General features: G+C 48.9%; 1 protein-coding gene across 2 annotated transcripts in view; it reads right to left on the reverse strand.

Moving 5' to 3' along the window:
- LOC125955789 (eukaryotic translation initiation factor 5B) overlaps window positions 1-18,415 on the reverse strand; it is a 69,084-nt gene that overhangs the window by 33,570 nt on the left and 17,099 nt on the right. For both annotated transcript variants that reach the window (XR_007469110.1, XM_049686975.1), the window contains exons 4-6: window positions 5,280-5,356; window positions 3,003-3,198; window positions 1,487-1,594 (exon numbers count right to left, since the gene is read on the reverse strand). Coding sequence is in view for 1 of the 2 variants with exons in the window: in XM_049686975.1 (XP_049542932.1) it covers window positions 1,487-1,594; window positions 3,003-3,198; window positions 5,280-5,356 (381 nt within the window). In the remaining variant the exon portion in view is untranslated. The remainder of the gene's footprint in view (window positions 1-1,486; window positions 1,595-3,002; window positions 3,199-5,279; window positions 5,357-18,415) is intronic.

Here is an 18,415-nt window from a genome sequence, read left to right on the forward strand (position 1 = left end):
CCATTTTATGAATGAATGGAAACGCGACTGAATGAAATCGAACGAACCGCCTGCCGAACGCACGAACCGGGGGCTGCCAAGGTCTCCGTGCTCGACGACGACGACCACGACGGTGACGGCGACGTTGACGACGACACCGACGATGGTGAGCGGCGGGGTGGGTTTTTACTCAATGAAAGCGTAAATTACTTTACCCCGCATCCTTCCCGCCCCTCCGCTATTGCCATTGGCGCCGTCTCGTGCACCCTTCTCTCCGTTGCTCCGTGCGCTTACAGGAGGAAGTGCCGCCGCGCAGCACCAAGCGGATCGGTGCTAACGTGTCGCACACTCTTCAGTGGGCTGGGGTGTTTCCAACCCCGGGGCGGCAGCTAGCAGGAGGAGGCCAATTCATTACCTGCGATCGAATGCGGCTGTGACTCTAATGGCTGGGTTGGGTTGCGTAAATGGTTGCGTGTCCGGTTAGGGAAGCACAGAGCACACCACCATCAAACCAGAGCCTGCTCTGGTGAAGCTAGTTTGCTGGTTTGCTGGTTGTTTGCTTGAACGGATTCCAGTAAAGTTGACCAAAGCTCTTTTGTTGTTTCTATGGCAACTCTGAGAGTGGCTCTTAGAGACAGGGTTTAGCTTCTTATCTGAGTGGATCAATCTCAAGTCGCATCACGGCGGAAGTGCGTGCTACGCTCATCGAACACGTGCCCCTTCTCTTTACATCACTTCGCAGCACAGAAGGACCACCAGCTGCGACGCCACACCAGCGAACGAACACACCGGACGCCAGATCGTACCAAGCGGACTGGCTTGGCTTTTAAGAGTCTCTCCTCTACGCCGTCATCGCCATCGTCGTCGTCGTCGTCGACGGTGTGACAGACGCGCAAACGGAATAATAATGATTCGTAATGATTTCCGCTGGTGTTCGAGTTCGGAGAATTTTAATTATTATTTGCATACATACTGTTTCACCGGCCGGGAGGAACGGGAAGGAGGGGGTTCGCTTCGGTGGCGGCCGTGTTGCCGCCGTCACCACCCCATACCACGGGTAATGATGATGGTATGATGTTTGTCAAAACCGTTGGCAGAAGCAAGACGTGAAGCAAACATATTCTGACAGGCGCGCCCCGTCGCCATCGGTCATCGGTTGCTACCGGGCTAGGCTAGTGGGGGGGGAGGCCACCCGGCGGCCACCGACGAAGGTAAACGAAAATGTTATCTGCTTCCTTCCTCTCCATTCCGAGACCGAACTGTCCACTGGTGGCATGTCATTTTAGAACAGTTTAAAATTGGTGTGCATATGGTATGTGGCTGCGCGGCGTGTTCCGGTGGAACTGTAAATCACCGAGCTGGAATGCTACGCCATAAAAACCCAACGGACTGGTGATCTTTATTTGATCTGCTTCTGTAGGCCCTGTTTGGGTTTGCTCGATTCGACTGACATACATGTCGCCATCGCCATGGTTTATCTACTCGCATGTTATTCATAATCACTTACCTCTTTACTCGGAACACATATTGGCGTGCCTTCCTTGATGACTCCTGCCTCCACTATGACACCCATGACGATCGGATCGCGGGAATTGAATACAAACTGAGGTAGAATCTGGAAGTGGAAGAGATAAACAAATACGTTTAGTACAACAAAAGCATTGTCCATGAGGCAGTTTATGCTTCGGTTAAGGGATAAATCAAATGATGCCACGTTTTACTCATTTACAGGGCATACACAAACAATCTTCTCCTTTCGCACCACGATAGTTGCGCCCTTTGCAGACAATTAATTCGCAGCAAACGATACCCCTCAATCACGATCTTCGCCAACGTGTTGCTACGCTGGCAAGTGTTCTTGAGAGTGTTCCGTGTCGATGAAACATTAACCGAGGCACGGTATCCGGTGGCATCACCTTAAAGGGATTACTGGCTGGATTTATAACAACAAAACAAATAAAATAAATCCCGTAAGCTAGCAGAGATCTGCTTATTCTGTGGAACACAACAGCGACCGGATGAGCTAAACGCGTGTAGTATTCGCGATCGCGATCATCGTAAAGTTGAATGAGAATATGCAGCGCTGTGAAATGCGGTGTTGTGTGATTGTAGATCGAATGAAGCCAGAGTGATGACTGAGCGATTATGCTGCTGCCAATCGATGGTAAGTGAAAAGGAGTTGAAGGACTGTTTATGTTTGTTATCACACTTATTTGGCAAAGTAAGATTCAAAGAAACGTCTCTTCTCCATTAGAATCACTCTTTGGATGCATATCATGCGTTCTAATAATTGAAGAAAGAACCTAAGCCCTGGAGTAAGATCTATGCGAGCACACCGCAGAGCAGTATTCGAACTCGAACACCAACCATTCACCATTCGATCGCTCTACCTACTCACACACACACACACGCTTGCTCGGCTCATTAGGCAGCAATTTCATTCCGATTTGGTTTCTGCCCAGCCACCAATCGCCATACTCAATGAACCGGGGCACACCGAGCAACGCGTGCGCAATGGAGACGCCGGTCGGCCACCATCTGCGACCTTGGACTTATAAATAAAATTACGCTATTTCATTGGAACATCGCGGCACCGTCTGGCATCGATTGAGGTTCCTCTTCTCCTTTGGCAAAAAGTAAATAAAGAAATAAAAGAAGCCCTGGTGTACCGGCGGCACAGAAGGAGGCCGAAGCAAGCGCGCTTGCGAACGCGTGCACATACACACACTCTGGGTGAGTGTGGATCCGAGACCGTGATGATCATTATTTATAAAGGACGCTGGCGATGGTGGTTAGTGGCGATCGTGAGGCACCGCCATTCATTGATCGTGATCGTGATTGCTTACCATACTGCTGTCGCTTGCGAATGAAACACGAGCACCAGCAGCACCAGCAGCGAGAGAACGAATGATTTGCAGTTGATCCTCACGCCTACGTTAACTCAAATACCGTCTAAAAGCCATCGATAATCGATAAGGTTGAGGGACATTTGACGGAAACGGCTGAGATATGCATAAACCTACCTTAAGCTTGCACGGGAACACGGCGATCGATTTGAACTCATCGCGTTTACGCTGTCGGATCTCCTCGCGGTACGCCATGAACTTGTCGAACAGATGGTAGATGATGTCCGCCTGGAAGATCTTCACACCCAGATTGTCAGCCAGCTCTTGTGCGTCTCGCTCGATCTTTACGTCAAACGCCAGGATCGTCGCATATCTGTGATAGGTAGATAGAAAGTGGTCCGATATCAGAGAAGTTGCCGGAGTGAGCTATAGGATATGTAAATCGTTACATGTCTTAGGTAGAATGAAAATTAAAGATATTAAAGAATTACTGCGTCTGAAATATCTGCCATTTAATCACCTAACTTAAAGCGTCAACACATAAAACCCTCAACACAGCGATGATTCCGTAACCGTCATCCAAGGCATCCACTAATGCATTAACCATACATCAATCTTTGGTATGTATTTCGTATAAACCATGGATGACTTAAAGAACCAGACACAAAATAACATTCGAAGCCCATCACGCCAGCTCGATGTGTTGCGGCCAAATCTGCATCCGTCATCTTGACACGATTTAATGACGGATGCGCTCGGTTCTCCATTAAAAAAAAACGACCCCAGCGGATGGTAGTTAAAATTTTATGCGTTTTTATGCGCCAAGCAAACTGCAATCTACGGGTCGGCGGCGGAAACCGCGCGGAACGACAAACTCGTTTCATAAGTGGACTCACGAACGGCAGAAGCAGTAGCAGCCGCAGCAGCAGCATTCTCGCTCGAAATCCGGCGGAACACAAAACATAACCCAGAAATCAAAGCCATTAAAGTGCGAGTTCCAATGATTTTATGGCCCACGTGTGGTACACAGTAGCGGCTCCATCAGTCCGGGTCCGGGCATAATGCATAGCGAAGCGAAGCGCATGCAAGTGTTTCGGCGTGCGGTGTCCTTCAATCATCATCTTGACGTTCGGATTTTTGGGAAAGTACTTGACATGACCCCATTATGTTCGGGAATTTTCGGGTGACTCAAGACGCCGCTATCGGGAATCCTGGAACACTCTGCGCCGGCTGGATCACACACACACACACACACACACACACGAACCTGACGACGATGCACGCACTCATATCGTGACCCAATCGTGAATGTTTGTTCCGAAATTCGGTTTTATGGCCGCATAAAACTCCTTTTCCGTCGACCGACCGCTTCAAATAACAGCAGCAGTAACAGAGCGAGGTCGAGGTCGTAAAATGATTAGTGTGCTCCCGGTAACCGGACTCGCTAGAGATGCAAGAGCGGAGGTTGCATCGAAACCATGCAACCACGAAGCCTTTTGGTAATATACCATATAGTACAGAACTAGTTCTAGTAACACTAGACGAGAACTGTAGAAGCAAGTACTATACACAAATTATGTTCCCTAAAAGCATGCAGTGGCCCCTTCCAGAGTGTTTGAAAAACCTTAACCGATAGTTTCGAGGTTGCTCGTTCCAAAGAGGGTTACAATGTTGCGTCAATCGATACCGCAGCACGATCTATTGCCTCCGATCGTACCATATTGCGCTTCAATTCAAACCGTCCGACCAATCAACCGCTTGGTTATGCGTGCTATGGGGATCACACCTTCGCACCTTTGCACTAAACCCAATGACGCGATACCGCGCGAAGGGAGCATTGCACCATCGAACTGCTGGAGCGATAAATGGACGTTTGATGGAGTTGACAAGTCCCAGAGGCGTATATGGGATGTGTCTATGTGCGTGTGCGAGATGTTGGCGCGGTGCGTAGGTGCGCAGACTACTCGCCAACACCAAACAGATCAGCGCACGGTTGACGGTTCCATTCACCATTCGGTTAGCGTTCGCTTCTCGCGGTGCTGCCATACCGCCGTAGGTGTATTTCGATATTACAATTTTTCATAACACTTTCCAGTCGCCCCACCGGGCCGAGATAGGCCGGAGAGGGAAGGTGATTCAAGCTCATATATGCCGGAAACCTGTGGGTGGAGAGAATCTGGAATGGAATGTACCGAAAGGGGGGCAGCACAATGGCGACAGTGGCGGCCACAACACAGATCCCCGCCTTTAGATGATATCTGCGAAGGATTTGACGAGAAGAGCGTGTACATGTGTGCCGAGACATTACATTCGTTGGCGTGTTGGCACTCGGAAGAGCAATCATCATGGATGACGGGAGGAGGAACAGGGGTCTTGTCTTCGATTGGCAAGCTGTAACTCATTCATACTGACGCTCACCATCACCGTAGGAGCTTTCTTGTAGGATTTACTTACTGGTTTTCGTGTTCCAACATGGTCGATGCCTTCATCACATCACGCTTCACGACCGGACCAATACGGATACCAGAATACTGAAAAGAAACAGAGAGAGAGAGAATGAGATTAGCAGGGTGAAAGAAATACTTAAAGTGTGTAAACAGTAGTGATATCCAAACGACGATGTTAAAGGAGAAAGAACCCTTTAGGATGATCCAATTGGAGATGCCGGTTTGTCTGCTTTACGTCACACCGAAGCCGATGTCATAGCGGTATTGAACCCCGGACCCAAAATGCCATGGTAAAGATCGGACTCGAGCTTAAATGTCAATAAATAGTAAATCCCCGATTAGATTGTGATTGCCAACGACGGATACCCCCCGCATGACGCATTTCAAGGCAAGCTTCTAACAGAGCGAAACAAGAAGAACACTAATATTGCTCCGAATGGGACATAAATTGTAGAATCCCATGACCATCAACATCAACCCCTACTTTTGGTTGTGATTGTGGAGAGGTTCAACTTTTTCTCCTTCCATCGTCATCATCTGGAGCAATATCTGAGCTTCGTCCGAAAGAGGATGCCACCATGAACACCTCGAGGTAAAACTGTATAAACATAAACCAAAGAAGTAGCATTCGCATCGATTGCTCGTTATGCATAACAGATCGTCGATGATCGTCGCGATCGAAAAGCGAGCAGTGAAATTCAGAATATTATTTCAATAAAATAACATCCAAGATGTGTGTATTGAGCAGGTAGAGTTCGGCTGGCAAAGACATTGTTAACAACTTTGTGTGAGCTCTCACACAAAGTCCCCGAAAAAATAATCGGGAAGCAATCCCGAAAACATAATCGTAGCAGAATCTACAATGATAGCATCATTAGCTTTGTGTGACTTCATCCACCTTGCATCACTCAATGAAGTACACTAGCAGATGAATTCCCAAGGCACTGTCTCGTGATTATCAAGCAGAAGTATGTGGCAAACACATTTAATCAAAAATACAGCTCTCATTAACATTAACATCGTGGTTGTTATGAAAGTGACCTTACATTTTGCAGATTTCCCCCCCTTTTTTTTTAAACGAAACAACGCGGTCCGAGAAGAGCAGCAGCGAGTCCAATGACCATTTAGCGCTGCTTGATGCACACTTTAGTTTGATGCAATCGTGTGCCCGGTCGTTGTGCGCCGTTGCCCAGCATCGTTTCGAAAACGGCGGAAACGCAATCACACGCGAATGTCTATTGTTTTGCGTTTCATTTCCTGTCGCTTGCATCGCCTCATCGTCATCACATCGGATGGGCGTTTGCGATCAGCAGACAGCAGCACACAAAGTATGGTCCCGGGTGGGTTTGTTTCGTGAAAACGCCGAAAACCACGAGCCATCCGTTCGCACGCAGGTCACCAACACTGCTGTGCCGCAACACTGTTACAGTTGAGGGGCAACAATGGAGGGAAGATGGTCCCTATAATCATCCCCGAGGAGATCGTGTGATCGTGACAGCGCGCAGAGAGCGTGCGCAGACATTATGGCAGACAATTCGTCACTGCGTGAACCTAAATGCGGTGCATGTTGCAACTGTGTCCGAGCTTAAAACAACGGTGCTGATCCGGTTGCTAAAACTGATGGAGAATGAGGATTTCAGAAATGGATGGATGGATGAGAAGAGATAATTATGATTCAATTGTGATGCAAAATGCAAACTTCCAGTACGAATCAGGTGGGTGCGAGATCACCATTGTAATGACATCTGTCACAGGGCGAAAGTGCACCTGAATTGCGCTATTGTTCCTATACAATTCAAGCCGCGATGCAGCAACTTGTGATGAGTTGTATTTTAATGCAGTTTCTCTTGATACATCTGATGCAAATGAACTAAGACTGTGACAGCTGTGAAAGCAGAACCGAACCGAAAGGCACTTCTCGAAGAAAAATGAACCTATTTCTATCATGTTTAGGTCCCAAAAAATGCGCCGAAATGGAAGAAGGGCTTCTTGCTGTTGTATATTACTGTTGCATCTTAGTTCACTTTGGGTTGCTATGCTGGGTAATATATAATGCAGAGCAACCAGGTGAACGGATCAGTTTAACTGTTTTGTTGATAATAAACCAATACGTTACATTTGCGGTGCTCAAAATGATCAAATCGTATCGAAAATTAATTTATGGCCGCAATGACGCATATCGTCATCGTCCCCGGTGAAAAAAGTCTCAAAACCAGCTAGAACATACATTAAGAATGAAACTTCTTATTAGAGTATGTATCCAAGGCACCTAAAAAGTGGCCAGCAGCAAAGACACAAATGTTTCGATGGCAATAAAACTGCCATCTGATGTCCACCTGGTGGAACCTTGCAGTGCACCGTGTAAAAACCGGCGGGACCCCTCCCGGCGACAACGTCCGTTGCTCGTATCAAAGCTTGAACTGGCTCCACATGCGCGCGCGCGCGCGCCGTTTTCCAGGGAGGAAACCATTAAAACCCATCCTTCGGTGCGCACGGTCCAGACCCCCATATCCAGACGTCATTCGAAACGCCGTCGTCGCCGCCTACCGATGAACTAATGATTAGGTTAGGGGCCTTATAATCCCTTGATGGATCTCGGATATGCTCCCTGCCTCCAACCAACCAACCAACCAACTAACCATCGCTCTCCCATAAAGCGGTCTCTACAAGCCGTGGACGATTATCATATTCCAACTGCGATGCTGCTGATGCTGTGTGAGCTTTCTCCTCATCCTCGTTCCCCTTTAACCGGTCGTCCTGGCTTGATAGAACGACGTCCGGTCGATGACGATCACGACACGACCAGCAACGGCAACGGGGGGCCGGATGTCGGCACCGGAAATGAAAACAGGTTAAATTGAGCAATAGTCATACACAGGAAGGGGAGCGGGGAGACAGAGAAGAGGAGAGAGCAAGAAGATGCTGTTGGACCTGGTGCTGGTGCCATCCGTCGCCGTCAGGTTGCGCTGATTGTTGTTGTCCCTTCAGGGCTCTTCCTCTGCGCGACGATCGTGGCCGTAGCCGTCGCCGTTATCTTGGTGCCACCAACCTTCTTCTTTTTCTTCTACTGCTTCTTTCCTTCTCTTGACTGTTCTCCGTCTTTGCGCTTCATTCGAGGCGCCAACCAACCGCTCGGATCTTTCTACCTGTGTTCAGGTTCTTATCGAGATTTAAAGTCATCACCCTCCTGCTGGCGTTGCCCTGCCACCCCGCCCCATGCCACTGACCTTGAAAGGGATGGTGTGTCTGGGCGCCACCGTGGCCTTATTGTGGGCTCGGACGTCCCGGTTTGTAGCAATTTTTGGGACAACATTTGATTTCCTTATCGAGCAGTTTTCATCGAGTTCTGGTGATGATGACCTCTTCCATCAATCCAGCACGCACGAACATTCTGTACAAAGCGACTCGTCCATAAAATAGATGCCATTGGCCGCTGGTAGTCGTTGACCATGTTTCCGTGGCCAAAAGCACTCACGCGCTGGCGATCACCTACCCTTTCCGCTCTGGTCGGTTTTGGAGTGCGCGGTCGATGCTTCGATATTCAAATATAGAACGCGACCTAAACCGCCACGAACCAACGAAAGAAAAAGTATGTTTGCTGTACGCATATACTGGCGGCTGCTGGCTGCATCCACGACCGACAGCACAGCCGACGATCTGCCCTGTGCTCTGGTGTGTGTTGGCGTTGCCTGGGTTGCCAACTGGAACTAGTGTGCGCATCGTGCGTGTGTGTGTGTTCGCTCAGATGTGAACGATGGTGACGGCGCTCAGGCGCTGGCCGCAGCTGAGGGATATGGTGCATGCGCGAGCGGCGTGCAGCGGCGGATAAATTCAACATTTCCTTCATATTTATTCATATCCGTCGACGATGATGATAGTTGTCTCTATTAGCAACTTCCGCTCGGGTTTCAATATTTTATTTATACGTGCATAATGTATGCATTATCTTCTTCGGCTTCTTCTGCGCTTTTACTGTGCGCTTCCCATCTCATCAGCGAGAGAGCCGAGCAGGATCGCCGTTCTTAACGCCAAAACCGAACCAACAACAACACCGAACCGACTCGGACGCCACAGACGAAAAAAACCAATATGCGGTATGGATCGTCACTTCTGCTCTGATCGCTAGGTGCATCCCCACGGTGCGTATGCGAATAAGCTACCATGGAGCCGTACGCTGGGAAGAATTGTTTTTGCAAAACACTTGTAAGCAAGAACGAATGGAATGCTTTGCATGCATGTATTTTTTTCCCAATAAGTAGAAGTTGCTGATTACAATAGCACAAATAACTGAACGAAAGTTCAGAATAACATTAAAAAGTAAAAAAAATGGTTTGATAAACTGATTAAGCAACACATGTTGGACGTTGTCTTTCAATATTTAATTTATGAAAACAATTCCCAATAATTAAAAAAAAACAACAAATTTCTAATATACAGTATGAGCAGAACACTTATCTAGATAATACGATAAGATAAGAGTTCATAAATTTATAAAAAAAAATCAATAGTAACAACTTCAAATGCCACAGCTAGGCCAAAAATTTAAAGCAAACCCAACCAATAATCAAACAAAAACGAAAATATCAAAATAGGTACTTGAAATGTCGAACAAGGCAGATAACATTGGTAACATAAAAAAGATGCCAGAGCACATTAGTTTAATAGCACTTAGCCACCACGAAATGGACTATTGCCTAACTGTGGCAACGGATAAGAAGCTGCTCATTGATTCGATCTGGTACCAACACTCTCGGTTCCGTTGCGTTTCAACAACCTACACACGCTTCGGAGCGGCACCGAAGTGTGTGTGTTCCACTCACAGCTCTTTTACCGATGAGTATACTGTACGGCGGGGATGCGCTGCTACTCCTCTCCTCATTTCAAGAGCGTTCTCTACGCTGGATGGCATTGCACCAACCGACGCCGACCAACCAACCAATCGCGCTGGGGCCCGGTTTTCTCTCTAGCAGCTGGAACGCGAGCTAGTCCGTCCGGTCCGGATGGGAGCTTCTGAAGCGGAAATGGGCTGAAACAACGTCGCCCGGAAGCTGCGCCACCACCCATTGAGCGAACTAGGGGGACGGGATTGAAGACCATTATGCGCTGACAAACACACGGAGGACGGGGGCCACACATACAGCTACCGTGCACTCTCGACACCCCATCCACCCCTTTCCTCCGTTTTTTTTCCTCGAAGTGCATGTATTCATCGTTGTTCGAATGCGAATGCTGCAGCTGCAGCTTTGTCCCCGGGGGCGCACAAATAGAGTAACCGAGATGGGATGGTGGACGGGATGGATGCTGCAGCAAGTGAACTGTCATCCGGCGTTGCACCGCGGTGCAGGCCTAATGGCATAACGGACCACCCGCGAGATGATGCGCGTTTTGGTGACGAGGAGACCTGTATACATCGAGCATGAGCATGACTAGAGCACTAGAGGTGGCGATCCGGACGAAGCCAGAGTGACACACAATACCACACTCACTTCATTCATCCCGATAGCAGCAGCAGCAGCAGCAGCAGCACGCATGCATCAACCCAGTTTTATGAATGAAGCATCGTAAGTGGACCTGTTTTCGCCTGCATATCGTCTGCACTGCGAACCGCGCGATAGAGAGAGAAAGAGAGCGCGAACGAATGATTTCCCAAACTGGTCGCTCGATGACACGCCCGGGGGCCCGGAGACCGCGGTGGCCAACCTGCTGCATCGGAGCTGCACCCGGCACAACCTCTTCTCTGGTGATCCGTCTCCCCCCCGAGGGTGTGGTTGTGGGCGAGGGGATGAATGATTGCCCTTTTGGTTTTTTTTCAACTCCCTTTTTTCCATTCGCATGCCGACCCACAACTCGACTCGCGAAGAGGTGGCGGCCACTAGAGTAGGTCCTCAATGGTCCGATCCGATCACGGTTTACGGTGGCACACTTTAGACCAACCAACCAGAAAGAGAGAGAGAATGGAGCGAGCGAGACGAGAAGCAGTGCGCCTTAAAAATTGACCGAGCGTTGACAAAATTGGTAAAAACAACTTTCCAACCAGTGAATGGCCCCACGAGAAGACGAACGGTGGAATGCTGGTGGTGGCGGTCTTGCGTGCAGACTACTTCTGGAGGCGTAACCAGTGATCCTCCACCCCCCGCCGACATTGGCACAACTGGCTGGCTGAACTGCTGAGTAGAAGATCAATTTTTGGTCCCGTTGTGGTCATAGCTCTTTGTACAATTTGAGCAACTTCTATTACCATTGATCTAATGGTAGCTACTACAAGCGAATGAAAGGGAAGAAGTTCTAGCTGCAATAAGTTTCATCCGATACATTCGAAATGCACCGAATCTACACGCAAATCGTGCACAAATAATGGATATCCATTATTTTGTTGGCGAAATTACCGAAAACTCACGAAAAAAGACAAATATTGTTTGCAGGACAAAAGGACAAATCGGATTTCCGATGGACTGCACAGAGAAAGCTGTCTTATCTCGGTATTTCATGTGACTAAGGATGTGGTTGCACTCTTAATACCCCTCGGATGGTGTGGATCAAGAGCAATCAAGAGCAATAGAAACGAAGGAACTGCGTGATTGCAGCTCATACTGGACCAAAATTCAATTAACTCAATTGACGATTAATTGTGGACGATAATAACCGCTTTCAGTGGACAATGAGTGAACATTTTAAGCAAACAGACGCCATCAAAAAATGACACAATAAGAAGCATTAGAAAAAGTATCCAATCCCTATCTCATGAACTGCTCCTCTTCGTTGAAGATACCATATTACCTTCAGTCGAAAAATCCGAACGCTGGCGATTGAATGGAATGTAATTTCGCTACTAAAACGTCGTAAAAAAGTTCACGCAGTACGTAAATCTGAATGAAAAACAGAGGAATCGGTTGGGTATGGGTGAAACGCTCTATAGTTTACGCTCCACTCCAATCTGTCCAAAATACAGACGACCACGATGATGACGACGACGATCACGAGGGAACGTTTCTGCGCTGGCACATACACCCCACATAAGCGAAACTGGTTCTTAAACCTCCACTACACGGGCATCAAAAAGCTGCTGCTGCTGCTGCTTCTCGTGAAGTGTAATTCGCCAAAGGAATAATAGCCCCACCGCCGCCGTTCGCTTCCATTACGACCACGATTCCAATCGAAGTGTTTTGCATAAATTTGTTGTACCACCAAACACAGTGTTTTGTCCACAGTTTCCAGACTATTTCCCAGAGTTTCTGTGCCTAGCAGTGAGTGGTGGCCTCATCCCCTCAGAAAGGGCCATCACGCAGGACACACACACCTGCCCCCCCGCGCCGCACTTCCATTCCAGAGCATGTAAATGAATTCGATGCTCTGCCATACTCTGGATGAATAAATACGGACGGAATTTTATCATCTCGGAATATTATAAAATCGCACGCACCACATACACCTGGGCTCTGGGTCTGGCCTCAGGGGGGGTTGGCCCCCTCCTTCGCTCGCTACCACCGCTCAGCTCGCGTCTACTGTTGCTGCTGCTGGGTGCGCGCCTCATTCATTCATTATTTATGAGACATTTACTGCTCTCGCTTCACCTCCAGCTGCGCGCGGCAACCATCGCCATCACCAAACCAAACCATTACACGATATCACACTACCCACCCTCCCTCCCTCTCTCGCTCTCTTCATGCCCTCATCGGTACACATCGCCATTAATGGGCGACACGCTGATCAACGAACGACGAGCACGACGACGAGGACGACGATTGCGACGCTGAAACCCAGACCAGGAGCAGACCTGATCGGGCAGGGTGCGTGTGCTGCACTCAGAGGGAAAGCTGGCTTCGGGACATACATCTTCTGGGCATTATCATGTCCGTAAGAAGGTCATTATTAACCAACCAACCAACCCTCTCTGCCGTTCCCTACACTTCTTCTCGCCATCATCTCGTGATTGTGAACGGAGATCGATACGGAGTGTGCGTGTGTGTGTGTGTGTGTGCAAGTGAAGCGACGGGTGCGTGCGTGTCTCAACTGTACGATCCCCCGGACGATGATGACGCCTCTGTGGGACGAAGGATTTTGGGTGACAAACAGCAAGGAGGGAACGGGCCGCGGACAGTGGTGGTGTGTCCGGTGTAGAGAAATCGGCCCGTATCCGAGGGCGTCCTACATCCACCAGTCAGCAGCACGCTCGGTGGCACTTGGCGAGCGCGAGGTGAAGGTGAAACAGAGTCCATGGGGACGTCCGAGTTTCACGTTCATTCATAACAATTTGTGTCCTCCTCTCGCGGTGGCACGGAGAGCGATACAACCCGAGAAAGCGAGAGAGAAAGAGAGATAATGAAAGAGAGCAAAAGAGAGATTGCAAAATCAAGTTTGGAAAGAGGGAAGAAGTAATAGAGTGAGGAGCGCGCTACATATATACATGTTTTACGAAAACGGTTGAAGGGTCCGCAACGCTGTCCGCTGACGTCCACTACCTTCCTTCCATCGTCTAAGATCCCTTTCCGCTCTCTTCTTCCCCTCCTTTCGGAATCCCATCCCGGGCACAAACCAGCTGCGTTCGAAGAAGTTCGGAACGGAATCGATCAATGGGTAGCAGATGGCTGCAGACCAGTGGAGTGAGTGTCTCATTCATCCCAACGATGACGACGGCATCCCAGGTCGAGCGCATTCTGCGCATGCCCATCTGCTGGCGACGACACTGCAGGCAGACACCGACCACTCGCTCGTTATGAATTGCCAAGAGCATCCCTCCTTGGGAAGTCGCTCCACCATCAATGAACCCCCTGGTGGTGTTCGAATGCATTCGAGGATGCTGTGGATTGAAACGATAGAAATCCAGGGAGAAAAATTGTGAATCGGTGTGATAACCATGAATGACTAGAAGCTGTTGTTCCTCATCTGTTCTTCTGTTCGCTGGATCGGGCACCATCCAATGCACGAGCGAGTGAGCATCGGTCCTTCAACTCGGTTTCTCTAGCCCTTAAGTGGCTAGGTGGTGGCAGGGCGCCGTAGACGTAGTTTCCTGAATGGAAAGAGTGGATGCAACCGCACGTTCTGACTACCCCGGCTTGGACCAATCAGTCCACCATCAACCAATGCCCCACAAGAAGAAGGTCTGACCGGAAACCGGATTCACCACCGTTCGCTTCGATGTAGGAGTGCATCTCTCCGTGGTAAGGTGGTCCAGCATGAGCGTCCACTTTAGCGGTCAGCGGGTGTGTGCCAGAGTGTTGCACCATTTCCATCCGTTTCATCCGTGCTGGCCTTCTATATATATATGCGTCTCTTCGGTTCGTCTTCGTTGCACATGAACGTGCACGTAATACGGTTTTGGCCCTGCGCTCCCGGAGGCCAAAGAGTGTCTTCTCGCTGGCACTCGAAGATCCATCGACTCCATATAGGGATAGCCCTTTTTTTTTAATGTAAAAGACAAATGGATGGCTGGTTGGCTAGCTGGTGCGCTGATTTCGGGGAGAGGAAACAGGCTTATGGTAAATAAGGATGTTCCGCATACGGTGGCCAAGAAGCACATGCCTCCGACTTTCGGTCCGGGACCGGGTGTAGCACACATCATGAACATGTCCGGCCATCGAACCGGAACCGCCGCGCACAGAAGGAGAGGAGATAAACAACTTCCACGTCCCGCACACGTCGTCGTCGTCGCCGTCATCATCGTCGTTTCTTGGCTGGCACCTCGATGGCACCATGGATGCGCTGCGCTGGTGTAACGCCGTGGCCGTGACCATGGTGGTCACGCCATCACGCACGCACATGCATTTACAGCCCCCCGAACTGCCTCTCGAACAACGTCAACGTTGTCTCATGTCGGTGGTGGTGGTGCTGCTGCTACCCTCTCCTCGGACGGCATGAATGAATTCATGTTAATCACAAAGGAAAACCTCGCGACGTAACCACTTCTTCCCTCCTATGGTTCGGGCGGGCTGCTTTGCTGCCTTCGTCGTCGTCGCCATCGCCCTCGTCGTGGCTAAGAGGGTTGTGGGTGAGCAAACAGTATTGGCTGGCCGGCGGCAGCGGCGATGTGGGCGAGAGGGCATTTTTCATTCACAGAAAACAGGAAATGATTAACATCCAGAAGGGGCCTCCAGGAGGGGTGCTGTTGTGACGTTGAGGTAGAACCTGGTACCGGCCAAGCGTTTATAGGCCCAATAATACTCTGCATCGGCGCGTCGTCTCAAGTAGAAGCGTCTTGTCGTCGCGTTAAACCTCTTGAACTTAGGCTCTTCGTTTTTGGAGACTATTCTTGGAAATAAATCTTGAGATTATTGGCCCGCTTATGGCGGTACAGTTGAGCGACCCAAACCCAAAAAAAAGTCAGCGTCCATTCCAAAAAGGTGTTCGAAGGTTTATAGTAACTTGATAAACCATTTGTCCAATAACTGGCAGACCAATACAAATGGTAAAAAACAATCGTCGATTTCGAGACACGTTGAGTTACAGCAGTTACAATCAGTAAGTTGGACATAGTCGATAGTAGCTATTACCGCTTGATATTAGCTACAAACAGCATCAGTGAACAAATGTGTAAATCTGGCTCAAAAAATAATTATTAACAATTGAAAGTTTTTGGAAAAGAAAAAAAAGATTTGGCGATTTGGATACTCTCTCAAGAAAATAATTATGCAATATTTGAAGCGCGTAAGACATTCCCATAGCATTCTATAGGAATGTTAGAAGTGGCTGAACATACACAAAATGTTAATAGAATATGCAACTAGGAAATATCAACTAAGACAATCTTTGCTCATTCCATCCCTATTTTAAGTATTTCCAATACTCGGTATCCGATGAGCTCGTAGAAACCAACAACATCTCTCTAAATCGCTACATAAAGCGAAACCTCTTCTAGACGCAGCTACAGCAAAATGTCCGCATGTCCCGGAATGACGCACATTTGATACCACACCAGACACACACACTAGCACACTGGTACATTCAACAAAACAGATCCGGAACTGTCCGGCTTGACTACCGAGGCGTAACATTCTTAAGACCATGAATGACGAAACCAAGAAATGGGGGGAAAAAACAAACGCTCCGCAAGATCAACGTCTCTCTCGCTGGCGCTGGTGGTACGATAGCATGAATGAAATGAATAACCTCATAACTCAACACAGTGCCTGGGAGGGGGTGCTTAAAACAGGATGGCGATGGCGAGGGTGGGAAATCCTCCATCAACTCCCTCTAGCAACGTAAGCCAGCAGCGGTAGCCGTAAGACAGCGAACGAAAAACGAAATCTAATTCAACCGAGCAAGCGCACTAGATATAGGGATCCATCGTCGTCGTGGTCGTCGTGGTCGTCGCCATTGCCATCGGATCTCCACCATCCCGTGACACTCTCGCTGGTTTCGTAATGCTCAATGATGGTGGTGGCGCCGTATCTGGCTTGCGGGCGCTTATTTATGCTTTATACACGGAAGAAAGCCGGCCCCCGAAAGTTGCTCTCCGGCTCCGGCACGAAACGGCTACTTTCGCGTTACACAAACGCCTGTCTGGTGCCACGGTGGCCTCGCCAGACGCGCTGCAGGAGCAGATTTCCACCAGATCGAGCTTTCCACCGTTCCATCAGCGCTGCAAGCCATGGTTCTCCTCCTCCTACTCCTTTTCCTGTGGCCATGGTTCGTCCAGGGTAAGGGGCCCCTTGCCCTTCTTTGCTCACGCAACATCGCTCTGCGCGCCGTCAGTTTTTCCATTCATGCTGGGGCTATGCGGCGCGATTCATTCATCGATTCCACCACCCTTGGTTGCGGCCAACAGACCATTCATAAGTAGTGGCTGGTGAGGTGAGTGGAAGTTGATGAAGAGAAGAATGGCCACGCAACTCTTCCTTTTGCGTGCGCACCACCACCACCACCACCACCCGTGCCGCCGGTTGGTTGTCACGAAGAGGCATGTTTTTCGCTAGACTGAGCACCCCTCGTCGTACATACTACCTCCTTCTCCTTCTGCCACTTTGACCTCCAGCCAGCCACCGTTTTGCTTCCATTCAGTTTGTCACCCTTCGGTCGGTCTGTTGTTGATGCTGCTGCTGCTGCTGCTGCTGCTGGAACGCTTACATCCGGCGCTATTATGCGAACGAGGTTCCCAAGACTGCTCTCGTCGCTTGGCGATACGCAACGTGAACTCACTCCCCGCCAACCCTTTCCACACCTTGCTCACCCTTTACCGTTGCTAGTTGGCTGGCTATCTGTGACGAATTATGGGACCATTTTTTTTTTTGCGCAACCAACACGAGAGGTACGAGTGGGACTCGAAGCTCGAAGCATGGTAGGGAGCCTCGAAGGGAAACCCCTCGTTTCTCTTTCTCTCTCGCTGTCTCTCTCATTACAAAGGCGCACAAAAAGTGAAAATTGGATTTTTGCTTTACAAACACACGGCAAACAACAGCAACAAAATCACGCAACCCGCAACCCAGCGAGAGCGTGGCACCGACGCACAGACTGCGAAAGTGAAATACAATTAATTGAAACACTTTCATCTTTCGTCCTATTTGCAAGTCAGAGAGGAGAGCGAGAGGCTTTTTTTTGGCGAGTGTCACGCCACATGAAAACGAATGCTTGCATTATTTCGTTTCCACACGGGGCTCGACCAACAGTTATGCAGCACAATGTTGCAGCTACATATGGTAAATGTACAACATTTGATCTCTGCTGAATCTGCGACCAATATGGTGCGGCAATATGGTATCAATATGTTTAACGGTAAAATTCCGTTCTGATGATTTTTTTTATCAGCCCCAGGTGCCAAATAATGTAAATTTGCATTTGTGTGTGCGTATATTTGGCGCTATACTTCAACTGTACAACATATCTCACGCACAAATCGGATACTGGTCGCTTAAAACCACCGATTTGTGATCAATACAGTTTAAACAGAAGCTGAGCTCGTGCTCCAGTATTCGTAAGAGATTTGGAGGAATTTTAATGCCTACATTGGTTTGTGCCAATTAAACGTATTTCCATGAATGAATATTACCCGATATGTCAATAAAAGTGCACATCTGTACGTATTGCTGTCACCATTTGCCTTCGAACTTACAGTCGGTCAAAACTAAAGTGATGATAATAGCATTTTAAAATGTCAAATTGCGTTCTTTTCCTGGTGCAACAATCTCCCCCTGACCCGTATACCCCACAGAA

Source organism: Anopheles darlingi, chromosome 3 (assembly GCF_943734745.1).
Source record: "Anopheles darlingi chromosome 3, idAnoDarlMG_H_01, whole genome shotgun sequence".
NCBI classification, from domain to species: domain Eukaryota; kingdom Metazoa; phylum Arthropoda; class Insecta; order Diptera; family Culicidae; genus Anopheles; species Anopheles darlingi.